Raw genomic sequence first — 20,758 nt, 5'->3', positions numbered from 1 at the left:
TACAGAACTAAGAAATAAACTGGCATTGGGCGTATCTGTCAACTCTGGTTTAATGCACAGTTTTTGAACTTTGTGTTTAGTGAGCGGACCAAGGTCCCAGGATCCAGCTTTGAAAAGGAGCGGCGTAAAAGCTCCTGCCGACCACCGGAGGAAGGAGAACGGCGTAAGTGACCGCTCTGCTGCGCCCAGCGCGGGCCGTGCTGCCGGGCCATCGTCCTTCTAGCCGGTCCTCTCGCCCACTGGTGCTCTGTGATTCCGCGGGTTATTAAGGATGGCCCTTTTTTTAAAGGCTATTTTATATTTCTTTCATAGACACAATTAATTCTGATAACCTCTGCAGTGCCGACAATCGGAAGACATTAGCTGCTAAATATACCGTAAATTCAGAAGAAAACAAATGTAGAGCCTATGTGAGGAAGTATTTGTTCTGGAGTGACTTTATTTGTTACTGTAATGCTTCTAGAAAAATGGAAGATTATATATTAATGCTTTTGCAATTGCATGTGAATGTTAGCAAGTATCTTTGGGGTTCCTTGACATGTTCTGTTTCTGGAGCTCAGAATTTTTCATACTGTTGGGGATTTGCTAAACTACTTTTCTCCAGCCTGTGGTGAACTCACGTCAGAACCAGGTTATCTAAACTAGCATTTGCTCCTACTCTGCCTTTCCCCGGGGGAGGTGATAAAGGGCGGATGCGAGGAGGACAAGGCAGTCTTAGTCATGAACAGGATCTGCGTGCATCTTCACACAGTACAGCTTTCCCCTCCACTGGGTATTTTTTAAAAACAGCTTTATTGATGTATAATCAACATACAATGAACTACACATGTGTCAAGGGCACAATTTGAGAAGTTTTGACATACCGCACACCCTGCTGACACCGTCACCAAAACCAAGACAGCGAAAATACCCTCCACGCCCCAAAGTTTCCTTGTGTCCTTCCCGTCTGACCTCCCTCCTCACCTTCAGGGGGCCACCAGAAGGTCCACGTTCTGTCACTACAAATTAGTTGAATTTCCTAGACTGTTCTGTAAATGGAGTCACCTAGTGTGTAGTCTTTTTGTCTGAATTTGCTCAGCATAATTATTTTTCAATTCACCCATTTTGCTGTGTATATCAGTAGTTAATTCCTTTTTGTGGCTGAGCAGTAGTTCCCTGTCTGGATATACCACAGTTATTTATGAATTCACTTGCTGAGAGGCATTGGGTTGTTTCCAGTTGCAGCTATTCCATATGGAGCTGCTATGAATAGATGTTTTGAGAGTGTACATCTTGCTTTTCCCCCCTGACGGCCCAGCGTATCTTGAATTTTTAGATGCTAGTATCAGGTTTTATAAGGGCTGTCCTGGTGACCGTATTTCAGGTTGGCTGCCATGCCCGACAGTCCTGTTCAATATGACCAAACACTGCTTTTCTGGTGTAAATTAACTCCAGAGCAAGGTATTTCTAAATTGTCCCGTTTAGGTCACTGACTTTTGAAACTGTTTAATTTTAAATTTACCGCTTAAAATAACAGTTGGTCTGTATATTAGCGCGTTTTACAATGTGGGGGGTGTTGCTATAAAAATTAATGGTCCCTTCCATAGTGCGGAAGTGGCTAAACGATGGCGACGTGATTGGTTCAGGCGAAGCTTATGAACGGTGTAAACAGGCCTCTGAGGGGGACTGTTGGGTCTTTCATCTGCAGGTCAACAGCCCCAGGATGGACCTGACTCTTGCTGAGCTTCAGGAGATGGCGTCTCGCCAGCAGCAGCAGATCGAGGCGCAGCAGCAGATGCTGGCCACGAAGGTACCGTCTGGCCCAGGCGGCCTCGCGGCGCCGCCGTCGGGGTGCAGAGCTGCGCACAGCGCGCCCTCGCCGCCACGCCCGCTGCCTTCAGATCGGAGTGCGGGCGTGCAGCCCGGAGAGCCCCTGCTCTGCGCTTCTCTCTGCTCTGCACGAGAGCATTTGGTGGAAACCCCTCAATCACCCCACCGTTCAACCTTCCTGACCCCCAATTCTGATCAAATCCCCAGGCTGTGTCTGCCGTCAGTGAGCGAGGAAAGGCGTCAAGGGCCCTTGCCCTCTGCTGGTAGGAACTACTCCGGGCTGAGCTTGTCCTGAATCGTGGCTTCAGCAGGAGGAACTTTCAGTCTGCTCGTGCCGACAGGTCCCCTGCTCTCTCGATGACGGGCTGCTTGCCTTTGTTCAGGGATATTCCCCACCCACAGACTCCCCTAATCCTGGCCTTGGTCAAGGGAGCTGTAAGAAGCTTCCCCATGACTAGTAAAACCAGCCTCGCTGCTACCTCTCCAGCCAGCCACGGGCTGCTAGCCCCGACCAGGTGCCCACAGGTTTTCTCTGGAGATACAAAATGTAGCGTAAATATTTTGGTCTTGACGGGTTGAGCGGTCTCAACTCCGCAGCTGTAGCTAGAAAGCAGCCATAGCAGGATAGCGAGCGGGCGTGGCTGTGTTCCAGTAAGACTGCCCTTACAAAAGCAGACAGCAAGCTGGCTTGTGCCTGGGGGCTGTCGTTTGCCAGCCTCAGGTCGAAACTCTCAGTGTGTGAGACCGACCCGTCCTTTAGAGACTGTAACCTCACCGGAGAGGGGGTGGACGGCTGATGGTGTGACAGCAGACTGGCAAGTGGGGCTTGGAAGTAGCGGCCGGATTCTGGACGTGGTCCTCACACGCGCCACGCTCTCACGGGACGGTTCCTGGGCCGCCTCCGCAGGCAGACACTGGCTTTCCCAAAACACTGCCGCTCTCAAACTTCAATGCGCGTATGAATCACCCAGGCATCTTATTAAAAATGCAGGCTCTGGTTCAGTAGGTGCGGGTAGGAGTCTGAAACCCTGCGTTTCTGACAAGTTCTTAGGTGGTGCCACATATCATTCCTTGAGTGGCAAAGACATAAATTCAAATAAAAAGGTTAATGGAAGAAATCTCTAGCCTTGGGATCTTATTTTGAAACCATTTCTGTGTTATTTGTGATTTAGGCATATTAATCTGAGAAATGTACTCTTTATTATAAATTGTATAGCTTTTACTCTGTTTTACTTAACACTTTTAATTGAATGGAAATGAAATTTCAAGTGCACAATGCAGTTTTCTAAAGGTGGTAGGTGTGCTTTGGCCCTTACCGAAGTGTATTTATTGAGTGTATATTAACTACATAAGGTACAAAGAGGTTTTCATTTAATCCTCATCTGGCCTGTGAGGTAGTGATCATTGATCATCCATTTTATAAGTGAAGAAACAGAGCTTAGTAATAAGTGGCCCCAAGTCTCATAGCTGAAAAGTGGCGGAGCTCGGGTCTGGATCCAAATTTGACTCCAAAGCTTATTATCTAACAGCTTTCTTAGATGCCTCCCCCTCTGCATGAGCGCCTTTTAAAAATTATGGTCCCCGCTCACAAAAACCCCGTCAAGGCTCACTGTTTGCTTACTGTGTAAGAGCTGCTTGGATTAGAAATACTGTTGTCTGGCTCTTCCCCCAAAGGATTCTGGGGTCAGGCCCAGCAGTGCCTGTGTGTAACAAGCCTCCCAGGCGGCCCCGGTGGCCGCGTCTAGGACAGAGCAGCGCGCTGGTGCACCTCGGCCTCGGCGTGTCGGCATTGTCGGTAGATTATTTTTGGGTTAATGATATCCGTGCCTAAAATGATATGGCCTGCTGGTGGCTTTTATCTTTAGGAACAGCGCTTGAAGTTTCTGAAACAGCAAGATCAGCGTCAACAGCAACAGGCTGCCGAGCAGGAGAAGCTTAAGAGGCTAAAAGAAATTGCCGAGAATCAGGAAGCGAAGCTCAAGAAAGTGAGGGCGCTTCGGGGCCACGTGGAGCAGAAGAGACTGAGCAACGGGAGGCTCGGTGAGTTGTGCCCTCGGCGCGCGTCGGGCAGCGCCTGAGACTCTGGTGGACGAGCACACGCTGGGGCGGGAGGTGCATGTGAACTTGTGGTAAGAAGGAAGAGACGAGACTTCGCATGTGGATGATTATTAAGAATTTTTTGAAAGTGTAATTCACTGGTTCCCCTGATTTGAATTCAGCTGTTGAATGTTTAGGTGAGGTTCTTGAGTTACCTTTGGAAGATGTAGTAGTAGTAGTTTGTTTTTTCTTCTAAATATTTTTCGACTGAAAAGTAGATGAGGCAAGGATTTTTAGTTCTATATTGGCTCCATTTATTATACGGCCTTTTAAATTAAACTTTTAGTGATCTAATAGCTCCATCTACCACTATAAAACTGAGATTAAAAAGTCTAAAGAAATTAATGGAGTTTAATGTTTAATTACATTCATAAATCAAATTCTGCTAAAAATACATTCAGAATGAGGCACAGATATTTTGAGCTGTCTCTGTTGATTGCAGTTGCTTATAAAAGAAATAGGTTGGCTCCAGGACATTTCTGGAAAATTCCTCTACTTTTCATTACAAAGTTCATTGTGGAGCCTGGTTGCCCTGGGAAGTGGTCCATTCTTACTTTTTTTTTTTTCAACGGTTGTTGCCTTTTTCCCTTCTCCTCCTAGTGGAGGAAATTGAACAGATGAATAGCTTGTTCCAGCAGAAGCAGAGGGAGCTCATCCTAGCCATGTCAAAAGTAGAGGAGCTCACCAGGCAGCTGGAGATGCTCAAGAACGGCCGGATCGACGGTCACCATGACAACCAGTCGGCGGTGGCTGAGCTCGATCGGCTATACAAGGAGCTGCAGGTACCCCATGGGCTGCGGGGAGCCACGACGGAACCTTCCTCAGGGCCGCAGAGTTGTCATTACAAGTGGCAGGGAGTGCTGGGTTTCCCTGTCTTTTCCTTGAGGAGGTTGGAGGGGAGGAAGCCCTGAGCCCCAGAGAATCCAGAATGACCTTTATAGTCCCTGCCACAGGAAACCTGAGGCGTCCCTCAGAACCACAATGGGGTCTGACCCTAACCGTAAACCCGGAGGCGGGAAGTGTGGGGGGCGGAGGGACCGAGCGAACACTTTTAGAAATTATGTAACAGTTGACCCAGTGACTCTGCTGGAGAAAGTTTTCTTATTCCTCCTTGGCTACCTTTTTTTGTTTTCCCCCATTTTCTTCAGCTGAGAAACAAACTGAATCAGGAGCAGAATGCCAAGCTGCAACAACAGAGGGAGTGTTTGAACAAGCGCAATTCAGAGGTGGCGGTCATGGATAAGCGTGTGAACGAGCTGAGGGACCGGCTGTGGAAGAAGAAGGCAGCGCTCCAGCAGAAAGAAAACCTTCCAGTGAGTGGGCCGCTGCGCCGTGGGCCGGGACGGGGGGAGCAGATGACCAGCCCAGCGCAGGCAGTTGTCATAGCAGCTGCTGCATGGTCAGCGCTCAGGGCGCCCTCCGGGGGGTGGGGGCGGGGAGAGAGGGAGAGAGGCAGGCAGCGCTCAGAGCTGCCCAGAGGATGGTCCGCTGTTCTCGTGCTTGTGTGGATGTGCCCGCGTGGCTCCGGTTTTCTTTCTAATCCTTGTAGTGAAGGATGGGGGACGGTCCGCTGCGCAGTGTTTCTGTTTGGGACGTCCGTTGTAGACTCTATGGCTAGAACTGACTCGAAAACATTCTGAAAATTTCATGGACTTTTCTGTTTGCTCCCGTCTGACTGGTCACACTAAAGGACCTGTGCTTTCTCCGAAGGTGTCACCGGATGGGAATCTGCCCCCGCAAGGCGTGTTGGCGCCCAGCCGCGTGGCTGCCGTTGGGCCCTACATCCAGTCGTCCACCATGCCCCGGCTGCCCTCCCGGCCCGAGCTGCTGGTGAAGCCGGCCCCGCCCGACGGCCCCGTGGCCATGCAGCCCGCGGAGGGGCCCATGAAAGTCCACACGCTGCCGAACATGAGGTCCGCGGCCGCCTCCCAAGCCAAAGGTAAACACGGCACATGTTCAAGTCCGCCCGCAGCTTAGGTGCTTTCGTCTTCACTGTTGTGTTTCCCCGGGTCTGAGTTTTAAAAAAAGGCCTTCCTATCCCTGTTCATGTTTAAATTCTAAGAACCTCCCTGTATTCTTCGCTGGGGCAGTAAGTTATTTAACCCTAAATAATACAGGAAGTGAAATAGAATGCAGTATTTTTGAAAATCCGAAAATTGTTTTGCATTCCTTCTTGTGAATGAGGAAATTGTGATAGGGTGTTAGTAACTTGAGAACATTTCTTCTGTAAAAACACCGTGTAAGTGGTTGGTGGCATCGTCTTTGCAGAACGTGGGGTGGTGAGCCCACTCTGTTGATAAATGATGTGTGTATTCAGACGTGCTTACGCTCGAGAACTTGCCTGCTGACGGCTTTTTGGCATAAAGGGGAACGTGTTGGGAGATGCAACGAGAATAACGAGGTTCCTGAGTTAGCGATCGTTGCGTTCTGGGTAGTCCCCCGGAGCCCGGTCGGGTGTGGGCGGCCGTGCAAGGAGAAGCAGTGAAGGGAGACCGGAAGGAAAAGCAGGGTAAGACAGTCTTCCAGTCCCTGGAAGAAAAAACCTAACGGCCAGTGTTGTCTCTTTTCCTTAACCACTGTCATGGGCAAAAATTCACTAACTTTATTTAAAACTGTTATTTTGTCATAATTACCACTGTGAAGCAGTGTGCAGCCCAGTGGGTTTTAATGTAGAGGCACTTTTGTTTGGTTTCTGTCAGGAAAAAGTAAAAGCTCGGAGACGTAAATATCAGCGCACACTGATTCGGGCAAGACCGGCTGGACTCGTGGGTTAGAACCGCGTCTCCGCCTTTGCGTGGTGCCTGCACGCGCGGAGCATCGTTATATAACTTGCACCTCAGAGCCCCTTGGTTTTCTCAATTAGAAATTGTTTTCCGGGTGTAATGGGGACATTTTCTTACCCAACAAAGAGTGATGTGTCCTTGTTGGCAGGCTGTCTGGCCTGCCACGATTAATTCTAAATTGCTCGAGGAAGGGGGAGAATCTTCAATGAGAAATATAAAACCTACTATTTTTTAAGTACGTTTCCTGGGATGGTTGTGAGTCTGACATTTGAAGCTGTATTTTAGAGATTCCATTTCTTAGCAGCAAAAGGAATCCTTAAAAATCTGTTTGGAATGCCGGCTTATTTGCAGTTGCTTTTCTGCATTTTAGGCTCTAAAATCCATTCTCTGGGTCCTGATTGGAGTCCACATGCGGATCTTTTCCCGAGCCAGGCCTCTGCCGCTACGCCGAAAAGCTCTGCGAGTGCTCCAGAACAAGGCGAGTTCGCTTGTGCTGCCCCCGCACTTCCCGTTTCGGCCCTCTAAAAGGGGCCACGGATTCTTGTTTGGATTGTTCGTTTTCGAGTGTGTTAAAACCGGGAACGGTATTTATTTCCCGAACACCTTTCTTTAGCCAGGAATTAAGGCAGGACCAGCACTGTAGTGCTCGGGTTATTCCTTAATCAGCTTCACTGAAAGGAAAGCATTTCGTGGGTACCGGGTTTCAAAGAGACTGCAGAGAGAGGAACTTAGGTGTGAATAAGAAATTGTTTTATAAGCAGTTTGAATGGCAATGTGATTTTTTTTTCCCTGTCTTCTCCAGCTGATGATGGGGAGGTTCTGCTGAGGGACAAGGAGAAGAAAGTGCGTCCCTTTTCGATGTTTGACACAGTGGACCAGTCTGCCGCGCCCCCCTCCTTTGGGTCTCTGAGGAAAAACCAGAGTAGTGAAGACATCTTGCGGGATGCTCAGGTACTCAGGGAGATCCGGCTTTAGAACGAGAGGAGTCCAGGTGTGATGTGAGGGAGAGCAGGAAAAAAGCGAAATACATCTGGAAGGTTAGAAAATACAACAACGCCCTGTTGTTTTACGTCCTGTTGCTTACGTCTGTCTGTGGCGTCGCACCCTATCGGGGAATGACCGACACACTTAAAATCTCCAGAAGGACGAGTGCATTGCAGAACAGCAGTTATGTGCTGCTCAGTTACCCTGTTTTTTTCAAAATTTGGAGCTGGGTTTGTGTGGCATGATTTGGCGGCGGTGGTTCTGTTAGGATCCCAACCGTTGACAACCAGGTCGAGGCCGCGTGCTCCGCGTCAGGTGTTCTGAACCCCGGCGCCTCGGTTGCCTGCGCTTCCAGGGAGCATTGATGCCGTCAGTGAATCTGTCAAGGCAGTTAGACGCTTCCCGCGGGCGCCGAGAGGCGCCTGGATGGGACTGGGTAACGAGGGGAAGTCGTTCAGGGTGGGAGTTGTATTGTCTTACTCAAGCCCCTTGTTAAGTGTGATTCAGTCCAGAGACTTAAATTTGAATGATCCAAAAATGTAGTTTAGGTGATGGGCACGCAGTGCAATATACACATCTAGTACCATAGGAATATACACTTGAGACCTGTATGCTCCTGTAGACCATGTTACACCAACAGATGTAATAACGAAAAAAGCAGACCTCGTATTTGTAGTGTTGACTGAGATTTGTGGAATCAGGTTCCCTGGAACGTGCTGTGTGCCCAGTGATGCAGTACTTTTACCAGCTTTTTGTGGGTATGTCTTACAGGCTGCAAATAAAAATGTGAAAGTCCCACCTCCCGTTCCATCGAAGCCCAAACAGATTAATTTGCCTTACTTTGGACAAACGAGTCAGTCCCCGTCAGACATTCGGCCCGATGGAAATCCTCAGCAGTTGTCATCGGCCGTCACGTCCATGGGAAGTAAACCCAAACCAGCAGGGCAGCCGCAGAGGGTCCTGCTGGCCCCCGGCGTGCCATTGGGCGGCCAAGACCCAGCCCTCATTCCGGGTTCTAAGCAAGAAAGTCCACCGGCCGCGGCCGTCCGGCCCTTCACACCGCAGCCGTCCAAAGACGCCCTCCTTCCTCCCTTCCGGAAGCCCCAGACCGTGGCGGCCAGCTCCATATACTCCATGTACACCCAGCACCAGGCTCCCGGAAAGAACGTCCCGCAGGCCGTGCCCGGCGCGTTGGCCAAGACGCATCCCAGAGGGCCGCCCTTCTCGAGCGGTAAGCTCCTGGGCCTTGTTTCCCCCTGCACAGATGAGGCACGTCCCACACCAGAGCTGTCATCTGTCAGGGAACCAGATGACTTGTCCCTAGTTGACCGATGATTCGTTCTAAAAGTTTTGTTTACTTATGGCTTCTGGTCTTAATTGGGAATTTAAACTTGGGGTTTCTGCTCAACGTCTGCCGTTGCAGTGGGCACCAGTGATAATAGGTGGATGGAATGAAATGCTGGGAAAATACCTGGTGAACAACATAGAGGAGTAACGGACAGGAAAACGCAGCCCTCTGCGTCCTCGTTCCTGCGCGTGCCTCCCCCGCCGCGCCCCCCCCTGGCAGCGGGAGCTCCTCCGGGGCCTGGGGAACGGGCGTCCACGGGGACCTCAGTGCCGGGGCTCTGGGCCCAGCGGCTGGACGGTTCCTGGGCGCGTGGGTGATCGGGCAGCTGCCCCTTTGGGGTGTGCGGGTAGCTTTTTTTGTTTGTTTGTAAGAGCCCTCTCTACTGTATTTTAAGTTGTTCTAATGAGGACATGATCACTCGTTAAATATAAAAACCCAAAGAGATGACTCTGTGAAACATACGTAATCTGGTCACTTGTTGGGTTCTTCCTAAAAGTCATTCAAACAGTTTATAGGACTAGAATAAAATTCGCCATGTTTCATTGGAAAGAAAATGGCTTTCTAGTCATGAAATAAGCATGTCATTGTGGCCTAAGATGTCACAATTAGCAAAGAATTAATAACATATGCTACATCTTATTCTCTTCATGAGTCTCAGTGAAAACTGCTAATATAATTTGGGCATTAGATAATTTTGATATAATCAGATTGTTAGGGAAAGAGTTGGGGTACATATAAGTGGTCTTAATAATTTTATAAGCCAAATCTGATTTCTCGCATGGATTTACTATTGAAAATTATGAAAGATGGGTTAGTATGTGTTCAGTTTTAACCTGGGCATAGGAAAGGATTTACCAATTTTCATGGATTCTCAATTTCTTTTACATTTTGCGATGTTACATTTGGATGCTGCAGTCAGTGATTTCTTACAGTTATAATTGGCAACATTTTCTTTCTTACTGACACGTAAAACAATGGTGCATTTCACAATCAGTGAGGGTTTTGATTCTGTAATAAGTTTGTTGGGCAAAGATGGAAGCCTTGCCTCGTCGTTTATTATTTTAAAAAATTAGTTGTAGTGAAGGGTATTATGTAGTAACGCAGAAATTAAAGAGAGGCTTTAATCATTGTTAGCTGTGTCTGTTACTTGTCACTTTTGTTTAGTCAACATTAATCAGCGCTTTTTTCCACTTGCACTCAGTCTACGGCAAGCCTGTCATCGCTGCCGCCCAGAACCAGCAGCAGCACCCGGAGAATGTTTACCCCCGGGGCCCGGGCAAGCCCGGCGGCCCGGAGCCTGATGCGGAGCCGGCGTCTCCGGCACAGGAGAGCCACGAGAGCGAAAGGATTCCTCGGCCGCTCAGCCCCACCAAGTTACTGCCTTTCCTGTCGAACCCGTACCGAAACCAGAGCGATGCCGACTTGGAAGCTCTGCGAAAGAAACTGTCTAATGCACCGAGGCCCCTAAAAAAACGGAGCTCCATCACGGAGCCCGAGGGCCCGAACGGGCCGAACATTCAGAAGCTGCTGTATCAGAGGACCACCCTAGCGGCCATGGAGACCATCTCTGTGCCATCGTCGTACCCGTCCAAGTCGGCCTCGGTGACTGCTGGCCCCGACAGCCCAACCGAAATCCAGAACCCGTATCTACATGCAGAGCCAGAGAAGGAGGTGGTGTCTCTGGTTCCTGAAGCAGTGTGCCCACAGGAAGCCGGGGACGCCAGTACAGAGAGCAGTGACCTGCCAGCTCCTCCTCCGGGCCTTGACTATGTGCCTGAAGGAGTCCCAGACCCCAGCCCAGATTTCCAGGACACCGTGGAGGAACCAAATGCAGAGGCTCCCCATCTGCTCGAAGTGTACCTGGAGGAGTACCCCCCTTACCCTCCGCCGCCCTACCCATCGGGGGAGCCGGAGGGGCCCGGGGAGGACTCCGGGAGCATGCGCCCGCCTGAAATCACCGGGCAGGTGGCCCTGCCCCCGGTAAGTAACGTGGTATTTCGGGACCCGTTCGGGAGCCCTGTCCCTCTGCCGGGTGGGTGGTTGTCAGGACCCAGTGAAACACCAGCAAGTCCTTACAGCCATTTGCAGCAGACAGGTTGCGTTTCCATTGCCCGCTCTAGTGCACTGCCCTGCAATTTGCCTTTTTATTTTACAATTCCTGTGGCACAGGGTGGATCTTGTTATAAATTTCAAAATTCAGTATGCTCTGTAAGAAGTACAGTTTTGTTTTTTCAGAAGAACCCCCTTTTTTGTGAAGGAAGCAGAGTTTTGTTCTTATACCTGTAAATACGCTGCTCTTCTCTAGCTGATGCCACGTGTTCGGGAAGCAGCACTTGAGGAGTGAGAAGACCTGGGTCTGAAACCTCTGGTCGCTGCTTGAGCTCTGAAATCAGGCAGGTTGGCGATGTCCCCATTTCAGACTCTGCTGTTTCTAGCAGTGTAACTGATATTTAATGCAAACCGCCAACGCCGATGAAGTCGGGAGGGTTCTGGATGAAGTGGGCGCCCGGTAGGGTGGACACCTGTGTAACCTCCTTTTTACCTTTAACACAGTGTGAAAATCGCTGGGTAGCATGATCATGCCTACGGTTTCCCAGTTATTTGTATGTTTTGAAGTGGGCATGTCTTCCACACTCTTTCCAAAGATAAGCTTTTGTTTGGGAAGTTAATCATGTCCCTTGGAAACAGATGAGAGAAGATAAAAATCCCAGATTGTCTGGAAATAAAGTCGGCTTTGTCAGAGTGTAATTTGAAGTCATTTTGTTTCAGTGGGAGGCCAAACTGAACTTTTAACACCTGGGCAAAAGCAAAATAGCATATTGTAAGGATTTTTGAAAAAGGACTTTGTATGTTTCATTCCTCACTACATACACTTTTAGACACAATAGTATTCAAAGATAATAATTATCCAGAATTACTAAATTTTGCTACCGATTACAGCAAACATTGGTTTAAAAGTTTTATATAATGAACATTGGATTCGAGGACAAAAGGTTTTAAAATGGAGGTTAACACTTTTTTAGACAACTGACTGCCTTCTAAGTCGTGAGGCTTGATTCCCTCCATCAGAGTGGTAAACAGGAGGCAAAAAGTTTTCAGCATCGACTTTAATTTCCCCTCTCTTTTTGCTGTTGTGTCAAAATAGTTCGTAATTGTAAAGAGAAGAAAGGAAACCTGAGCTTATAAAAAGGTCTTATTTCTTTTCAGTATTCTCCTATTCTCTTCCTAGGAAGATGATTCACCTTGTCCTTTTTAGTTTAACTGGAAGCCCCTTCGCCTGTGCCCGCTGTCCTCCTGAGCTGTGCTGTCGTGTTTACACTTCTTTTTTCCAAGACACAGTATTTTAGCCATTGCACATTTGTGAAGTAGACTGATCGCCACTGAACAGACGTGCGCGGAGCCTACCACATCTTAGGGAGCGCTTCCCCTTTGTTGGATGTGTTTAAGAAACCTGTGTTATTGGTTGTTAGATCTAGTCTTAACAGCTTTGCCTTGTTTTTTTAAAGCCTTGTTTTTTTACATTAAAAACAATACCTGACATTAAAATATAGAAAGACTTGACAAATTTACTCATGTGTCTTATAGTTAAGTTTTTAATACAAAATAGTGACAGCATTTTAAGGCTGGTAGGATTCCTCCTGCGGGGGCGGGGGGCAGGCTGTGTGTGTGTGTGTGTGTGTGTGTGTGTGTGTGTGTGTGTGTGTGTGACTAATAATCTTTGTTATTTACCTTAATTATATGCTTTCCCTGCAAAGAGGCGTTGAGTTATGATAGGGTTAAGGTGAGGGCCTCAGAGAAGGCAGACCACTTGAATTTGAATTCCAGCTCTGCTGTGTTCTTGCTGTGCACCCTCGTTTCCTTATCTGTAAAATAGGATAATAACGTTTTCATGGGGAAGACAGGAATAATATGTCAGTAAATGTTAGCTGTTGTAATTCTGAGTTTTACAGAAAACCAGCCCACCCACCTGCCCTTAGAGATTATCCTCTTAGCCCGGCTCAGGCTGCAATGGATGACCAAGTGTATTTCGCTAGCTTTCAAAAAGTTAGCTTCTTTCCACTTCGTCATATGGGTATATTCCCTAAGCTATTATTCATATACTTTTCTGAATGATGTACACTTCAGTAAATAAAGCTAAATGTGTACTTTTGAAGCATATTTACCCGCTCAGCTGAGACGTTACTCCTCCCCTGCTGGTGCTGGTCGCTTGCTTAGACCAGGGCCCTTAACTTTTCGTGCATTTCTTCCGCAGGGCAAGAGGACAAACTTACGTAAAACGGGCTCCGAGCGAATTGCCCACGGAATGAGGGTGAAATTCAACCCTCTTGCCTTACTTCTCGATTCATCTTTGGAGGGAGAATTTGACCTTGTGCAGAGGATTATTTATGAGGTATGATTGCTTTAGTCAGATTCTTAAAGACGACCTTGTATGATGGTTTGCTATAAAGCTCTTATCAGAAAGCTGCAATAGAGAAACTCTATTTTTAACTTTTCTTCTGGGGGAGGTGGGATTGTGGAGAGAAACTCTGGAGTTTGGTCCAGAGTTGGCTTTGCTCTTCTAACGGCGTGACTGACATTTTCGATAATGCAGAAGTCTGGTTCTACAGGGGGCCTGGAGCACTTTCCTTTCTCAGGGAGACTGTTGCTCTTCTATAAACATTGCTCAGGCATGGATTTACACTAGACAGTGTTAAATTATACATGTGGTCCCTGCTTTTTAGAAGCCTATTATTTAAAATATTTTTAGTTGACCTTCTTTTCTTTCCATGGAAAATGTCACTTCTAGTTAGACACTAATTTGTGGTGGGAAGTTGGAGGCTAAATAAACAAAACTGGCTATAAGGATATAGTTTCTGGTTCTTCTTCAATTTTTAAAAAACCTTTTTATAGTGAGTGCCTACTTAATATGGCTATTTCGTCTGTCTTATTTCTAGAATTGTTCGAGGCATAGTTTTCTTGGCTCCTGTAGTATTTTTTTAAACTCATAATTAAAACCTGCAAGTCTATTTCTGTTTTCATGATCCTATAAGGCCAGTAAATAGTGACATTCAGGTGTCAGGCAGCTTGAGTGACAACCATTCTCCCACTGGCGTTCTAGGTGGATGACCCCAGCCTACCCAACGATGAAGGCATCACAGCTCTGCACAACGCCGTGTGTGCCGGGCACACGGAGATCGTGAAGTTCCTGGTGCAGTTCGGTGTGAACGTGAATGCGGCTGACAGCGACGGCTGGTGAGATTTCCTTGCATCTCCACTCGCACCTGCGTGTGCGGTGCAGGCCGCGAATGGGCGTTGCTGCCGCGAATGGGGCCTTGGCGGGGAGTGGGTCCGCGTGGGTCCTCACGCTGCCTGTCACTAGAGGGAGGACCGTGGTGGACCCCTCTGAGGAATTGGTATGTCCACGCCATTCTGGAAGCAGATCGAGTTTGAAAAGTTTAGATTTAAATAATAAAAATGAGAAAGGTCACAAAGGGGTACACAGTTCATGCGAGCGCTTTGGCAGGTTCGAGAAACGCTGATTTAAGCAGGCTCTGCCTCCACCCCGGCCACGCCCTGAAGTTTCTCTGAGTCTTCAGTATTGTCATGTTCATTGTGTGTGTGTGTCTCCCAGAGGGGAGAAGTCACACTTTGTAATCTTTCCCTGCTACATTTCACCGTGGAATCCATTTTTCATGAAACATTGTGTGGAACGGTTCCGTGCGTCGAAAGCATGGGAGTTATTAGTGGCGAATGTTCTTGTCCATTGGATAATGGGTCACTATTAAATAGCAACAGTAAAGCTCCTGCTAAGCTACTGTCACCCCCAATAACTGTAGTAGAATGAGTAGTAAGTTTTGTATTTTATTCTTTTAAAAAGTTTTAAATTATAATATGCTCTTTTTTTGGAAGAATATAAACAGTTTAGATTTTTCTATGTAGAATTTTTTAAAAACTTGTAATCACACTGTATTTACTGAAATGTATTCTTTTTATAGCCTGTTTTACTGTTAATATGGAAAAGTTATGCTCTAATACCAAATGTACATGTGTCAGACACTCATATACATGAATTTAAAATAGCCTCATATTCTACCACAAATGTGTGTGCTCATGTGTTGTAACTGTCTCCCTTTTGGTAGACATTTAGACTGTTTTCCAGTTTTTTGTTATAAGAAATACTTGGAGAAGCATTTTTGTTACAATTTTTACAAGTTATATTTATCAAAGTAATGTGTGCCCGCTGTGGGAAATGTACAGAATAGAGAAATAAGCAGAAGAAAGTGTGCCATCTGTGCCCCAGAGGGGTGGTAGTAGGCACCGTTAATATTTAAATATGCTTTCTTCAAGCTTGTACATATACATAATATTTTAGTCTAATTTTTTAATTTAACCTACAAAACAAACTCTTCATGTGTGGTGATGTCCTTGTTTCCCTAATATTGGGAGCTCAGATTGCATGCAATTTTTCACTGTTAGGCCATGCAATTAAAAAACGTCTGCAGTGATATCCGTCAAACTATTATGTTCTAATTGAGGGAGGGAGCACTTTTTTTTTAAAAGCTATGTACCCAAGGGGAATAAAATGAAGAGAAGAGGGGAAAAAAAGGGTAAAGAAACAAAATCTTATGAACTTGAAAATCCCCAAAGTACCTGATTAAAATTCTCAGGCCCATCTTCTGAGTTTGGGCAGCGGTACTAGCCCTACTTACACCTTTATTATTAATCTGGGGTTGTTTATAATACATAATACAGCATTTGAGATGCTGGAAAAGATTCTCTGTAAAGGTAATAATGAGTTCCCGCCAGCTAGTTACCTAAAATAGATTAAAATGTATTTTATATTAATGTGGGTTTATTTATAATATATTGTAAAACACTTGGACATTTTAGATGCTGAAGAATAGCTTTCATAATGGTATTAACAACCCGCTCCTGCTAAACAGTTGCCTCAGACCGACAGAAACGTTTCTAGCTTGCTGTGTCTCCCTCCACAGGACCCCGCTGCACTGCGCCGCCTCCTGCAACAATGTCCAGGTGTGCAAGTTCCTGGTGGAGTCGGGAGCCGCGGTGTTCGCCACGACCTACAGCGACCTGCAGACGGCGGCAGACAAGTGCGAGGAGATGGAGGAGGGCTACGCCCAGTGCTCCCAGTTCCTCTACGGTGCGTGGCAGCCTGGCTGGGCGCCGGCCGCTCGCTTGGTTCTCCTCCATCTCTAGGCTGACATTTGCTAAGTATTTTTATTCCTTGGAAAAATGTTTCTACGTTGTACATAGGCCGGGGCATTGAAAATAAGGCCGCCCCGATCCCAGCCATTAATGCAGCTTTTGTGTGTTCCTGGAAACAGGCTGCTGTCAGGGATTTTTCAGGCACCAGAGACAGTGGGGTAGTGTCTGATCTTGCGGTGTTCATGGCTTCTGACCATCAGGAGATCCTCTCCTAAGACCTCACTGCTTAGCAAGTGGTGGTTTAGCTTTGCGAGTAAGTAAACAGAACCCCTCTTCCACGATGGTCAAGGAAAACGCGGTCAGTGTAAGAACCCAGTTGACCCAGGTTTTCCTGCTGAATCAGACTTGTCATACAGTTAAACCGAGGCAGCACACATTTGGGAGCTATGTTTTTGGCTCTTTCATTTTCTCTATTTTGAGCTTATGATTCTCACTGATTGTACCACCAGCTCCCACCTGGAGAAAAAGGACTGGTAGTCAGAGAGGCTGGTTGGTGCATCACTCACAAAGAAAAGCTTTTCATTTGCAAGTCTTAGACGATGAGGTTCCTTTTCCTTTTTAGTTTATAATAACAGGAATTGGGAAGGGAGAGAGAGGGCTGGGGAGGTCCCAGGCCCTTGGTATAAGCACTCCAGCACTCAGACGGAAGGCCCGTCACTAACTGTGGGCCCGCCTCCCTGGGCCTGTTTGCAGGCTCCAGGCAAAGACGGGAGAGCCAGAAGGAGGCTGTGCACCCATTCCCTTCCTCTCTCGGCTGTTAGTTTTTAATGTTGACATTTATTATTTTTGTTTATGTTTGGAACTCTGGATCAGAGAATAATTTTGATGTATTAACATTATTTTTGAATCACTGTGGTATGTTCATGTACATTTTGTTATATTAAATGTAATGGCCACCCTGAGCTTTATTTTAGTGTGGAATATGATTTTTAAAAAGATTTATGGACATCGGATCAGAGATTTTAAAAATTTGTGAACTAGGCCACAGAGTGTGCCTGACATAGACATGCAGTTTAAAGAATAATGACAGTCGGTGGACCCCAGTGACTGTCCTGTGCCCAGCTTAGTGCGCAGAACCCTGTCAGTCTCTCCGCCGGGACCTGCGTGCCCCGCCCGATGTAGGCCCCGTGCCTGTAGTGCTGCCACCTTGAATTTAGTTTTCTCTTGTTTCTCATCCCTTTTTAAAAATAGTTATATCACCTGCACATGACCTAAAATGTTGTATGGTTTTGTGTGTTTTGACCTTTTTATAAAGTAAATCCTAGTGGTCATTAGGTGGCTTGCTTTTTTCATTCAGTGTTCTTTGAGATTCATCTGGGCTGTTGCGTGTAGCTGTGGTTTCTTTTCACTGTGCCTCGATGTATCTTTCCATTCTGCTCTTGACAGACATCGGGTTGTGTGTGTTTATTCATTCAGTTGTAAACACTGTCCTTTGACCATTTTGTGCTTATCTTTGGTGTCTGTGTAGAAGCAGGGTTTCAGGGTCACAGTGACACTCGCTCACTTCTGCTCAGTCCTCCCCTCCCCTCCCCGCCCGCTCCACGCTCCCCCTGCTCCCTGCTCCCTGCTCCGCCTGCTCCGTGGTGGATTTGGAATGGAATCTCATTGTGGCTTTAGTTTGCATGTCCCAAAATTACCAGTGATATTGAGCATGTTCTCTTTAAAGCCATAATTTGTAAACTCTTAGTTTGGCAAATAGGAAAGTAATAAGGAATTTTCTTCCATTCCTAATGATTTCTTGGAAGTGAGACGCAAGTTGTTATTCTGAGAACGCTAACGTATCTAGAATCTCTCGCCTGTCCTCTCCGCTGTTCCAGTCCCAAACAGAGAGTGGGTCTGGCCAGCTTTAAAACTTCGTGGAATTATAGTTATGTCAAGTCTCCTTGTCCTCGTGACTTGCTGTCATGCTTTGCATGTCTTATTTGAACCGGAAAGCTGGAAATTTACTTGTCCCCGTTAGGAGAAATCTGACCCTTCAGATTGGCAGAGCCTTTCCTGGAACATTTTCGTTTCTTACTTCCTTCTTGGCAGAGAGAGAGAGAGAGAGATACCCTGCGTGCTGTGGCATATTGATTGGTATCAGAATAATAAGTTCCCAGTGAATAGTTTCATATTCACATACGTTGAAGAAACCTGACTACTCAGAAGCAAGCAGATATTTTCCTGGCTTTTCTAAAAACATAAAGGTGACAATAATAGCGATCTCTGCGTTGCTTGGGACCTTCTTGCCCAGTCCCTTCCCTTCCCTTCCCTCCCCTCTGCTTCCCTCCCGTCGCCTGCTTGTTGAGGACCATTGTCCCTGTGAGCAGTGACACCTGGAGAAAGGTGACATGCGGGTAATGTTAACTCTGCTGAAAAGTGGACTTTGGTGGGTTTTTTCCCTCCCAAATTTGTGGATTTTGCTATATTTTATAATTCAGATTCTCATTATTTTCGTGTTGACTATGTGCAGCCTTTTTTCCAATCATGTCTAAAATACTTAGCCGTAGTCTGCAGTCTAGTATAGTTTATATATTTTTCTTTTATTTTTCCCCACTTGGAAATCGATAAAGAGCGCTTTAATAGAGACACCCTCCTGCTCTTTCCTCTCTCTCTGCTCTGAGTGTTAGGGAGAGAATGAGGCCATGCTCCCCAAGTCCTTTGTCATCAGACTAAGAGTGGGCTGACAGTTGACAGGCAGCTTGTTCACTTGCTCAGTGTCTTGGCTCGAACAGCCCTTTCTCTGTTCCTGGGCTCGCAGGAGTTTTGTGTTCTGAGTCAGAGTAGTTTCGAGAGGTGCTCAGGTGTTGGCTAGTTCGCGGAGCTATGTCAGAGCCTCAGCGTTCGGTGACTTGTGTCCTGCGTGTTCCCTCTGCTCTGCTGGCCTCCCCGCTCCTGCCCTGCGGCCGCCCCGCCCAGGAACTCTGCGCCTCGAATGTGCCGTGGCGTGGGCGCTGACGTTCAGCACGGACCCACTTCCCCCTCTGGCTTTGTATAGCTGGGCGTTCGGAAGGGTGGTGCCTTCCAGGTTACGTGTTCTGACCCCCTTCCTACTGTCCTGGTTTTAGGAGTTCAGGAGAAGATGGGCATCATGAATAAAGGGGTCATTTACGCCCTCTGGGACTACGAGCCGCAGAACGATGACGAGCTGCCCCTGAAAGAAGGGGACTGCATGACCGTCATCCGCCGGGAGGACGAGGATGAAGTGGAGTGGTGGTGGGCGCGCCTGAACGAGAAGGAGGGGTACGTGCCCCGCAACCTGCTGGGGGTAAGTCGCCGCCGCACTGCGGAGGCCCCGAGGTGTGTCTGGGGGGCTTTGTGAAACCTCTGTGTGTTGTGGTCGCAAGTGTAACTGGCGGCTCTGTGTGAGCGAGATGTGGAATTTAACATTTTTGGTAGTCTCAGATTTAGACTAAAAGCCACGCTTTCACTGATTCCTGTTATGACCAAAAACAGTTCATTTAGAAGAGTGCGAGCCCCTAGTGCTCAGGGCTCCCGTCCGCATTCACGAGTAAAGGTAAAGGGAGCTGGCGCGTGGGACGGGCCCCGAGCTTAGGACATTTGAAATAAATTTTAAAGTTGTTCACATTGGGATTTGCAAATCTGGTAGTGAGCTCGAGCAGGAGTCTTTGTGCTTTCTCTACTATTTGATTTTAAGTTTCCTAAGAACCAGGAAGATAGTAAGGTCGTATCAGGAGAGGACACGCGGAGGGGGCTGTGATCAGGCAAAGCTGCTGACGAGGGCTGCGAGGGGAGAGGCCGGGCGACAGGGCAGGGGCAGGGGAGCGAGCGACATCTTCCTAGAGGTCGCGGGAGGCTCTTTCCCAGGCTCCGCTCTTCCCTGACACGGTGGTGCAGCTCAGGTGAGGGGAGAGAGGGCGAGAAGTGACAAGGCCAGCTGGGGGACTGAGGTGAAGGTTCAGAGGGACCAGCGCTTGCAACACCTGTTGGTGAGGGGGTGAGGCGAGTCCGAGGCGGGAAGGGCCGGTGCCGCCCACCACGTGCGGCGTGCAGGCCCTGCGGCCCTGGGACCTGGGTGGCCAGGGCAGCGTGGGCAGGCGGCTCCGGAGAGGGAGGACAAGGCAGGCGGGGGCAGGCAACGGGGAGGCACGTCTGTCGGTGTTCCCATCGCCTGCGGGATGGACGGGGGCTCTACTCCGGCGTCGGGGCCACAGGCCAGGTGCTGCCGCTGAGCCCAATCAGGTGGCCCGCGTCCCGGCCCGGCCATCCGGACTATGGGCGGCGTCTCGTCCTCCTGACTGTCCCTTCTCCAGGGCTGTTTGTCTGGTGTGCAGCTCAAGTGACTTCATCTGTCGCCTCTGCCGCCTTCATGAGCACAAAACTCAGTGCGGACGTAACGTAGATTACAGAGGAGGATGAAAGGGACAAAGCACCCGGCCACAGAGCCCTTTCAGGGGCTGGCGAGGGACCCGGTGAAGCATAGGCGCAGAGGGGGTTCCCTCCCAAGCTCCCCGGCTGCTTCTGTGGCTTCAGAGACTCAGTGTCCGTGAGCCGCCACGTCCGTCTGGGCCGGGTGTCAGTGAATCAGCGC

The 20,758-nt window shown here is 48.2% G+C and overlaps 1 protein-coding gene across 3 annotated transcripts in view; it reads left to right on the top strand.

Moving 5' to 3' along the window:
* TP53BP2 (tumor protein p53 binding protein 2) overlaps positions 1-20,758 on the top strand; it is a 49,381-nt gene that overhangs the window by 26,668 nt on the left and 1,955 nt on the right. For all 3 annotated transcript variants that reach the window (XM_054576635.1, XM_054576636.1, XM_054576637.1), the window contains 14 exons: positions 81-163; positions 1,688-1,789; positions 3,675-3,849; positions 4,507-4,688; positions 5,055-5,219; positions 5,617-5,845; positions 7,060-7,167; positions 7,492-7,640; positions 8,445-8,904; positions 10,223-11,001; positions 13,274-13,411; positions 14,120-14,253; positions 15,996-16,162; positions 19,275-19,474. In XM_054576635.1, coding sequence (XP_054432610.1) covers positions 81-163; positions 1,688-1,789; positions 3,675-3,849; positions 4,507-4,688; positions 5,055-5,219; positions 5,617-5,845; positions 7,060-7,167; positions 7,492-7,640; positions 8,445-8,904; positions 10,223-11,001; positions 13,274-13,411; positions 14,120-14,253; positions 15,996-16,162; positions 19,275-19,474 — 3,071 coding nt within the window. The remainder of the gene's footprint in view (positions 1-80; positions 164-1,687; positions 1,790-3,674; positions 3,850-4,506; positions 4,689-5,054; positions 5,220-5,616; positions 5,846-7,059; positions 7,168-7,491; positions 7,641-8,444; positions 8,905-10,222; positions 11,002-13,273; positions 13,412-14,119; positions 14,254-15,995; positions 16,163-19,274; positions 19,475-20,758) is intronic.

This window comes from Pteronotus mesoamericanus, unplaced genomic scaffold (assembly GCF_021234165.1).
Source record: "Pteronotus mesoamericanus isolate MK-2021 breed Mesoamerican mustached bat unplaced genomic scaffold, CSHL_Meso_final contig_347, whole genome shotgun sequence".
NCBI classification, from domain to species: domain Eukaryota; kingdom Metazoa; phylum Chordata; class Mammalia; order Chiroptera; family Mormoopidae; genus Pteronotus; species Pteronotus mesoamericanus.
The sequence above is the reverse complement of the archived record's forward strand: the minus strand, read 5'-3'. Positions and strand labels throughout refer to the sequence as shown.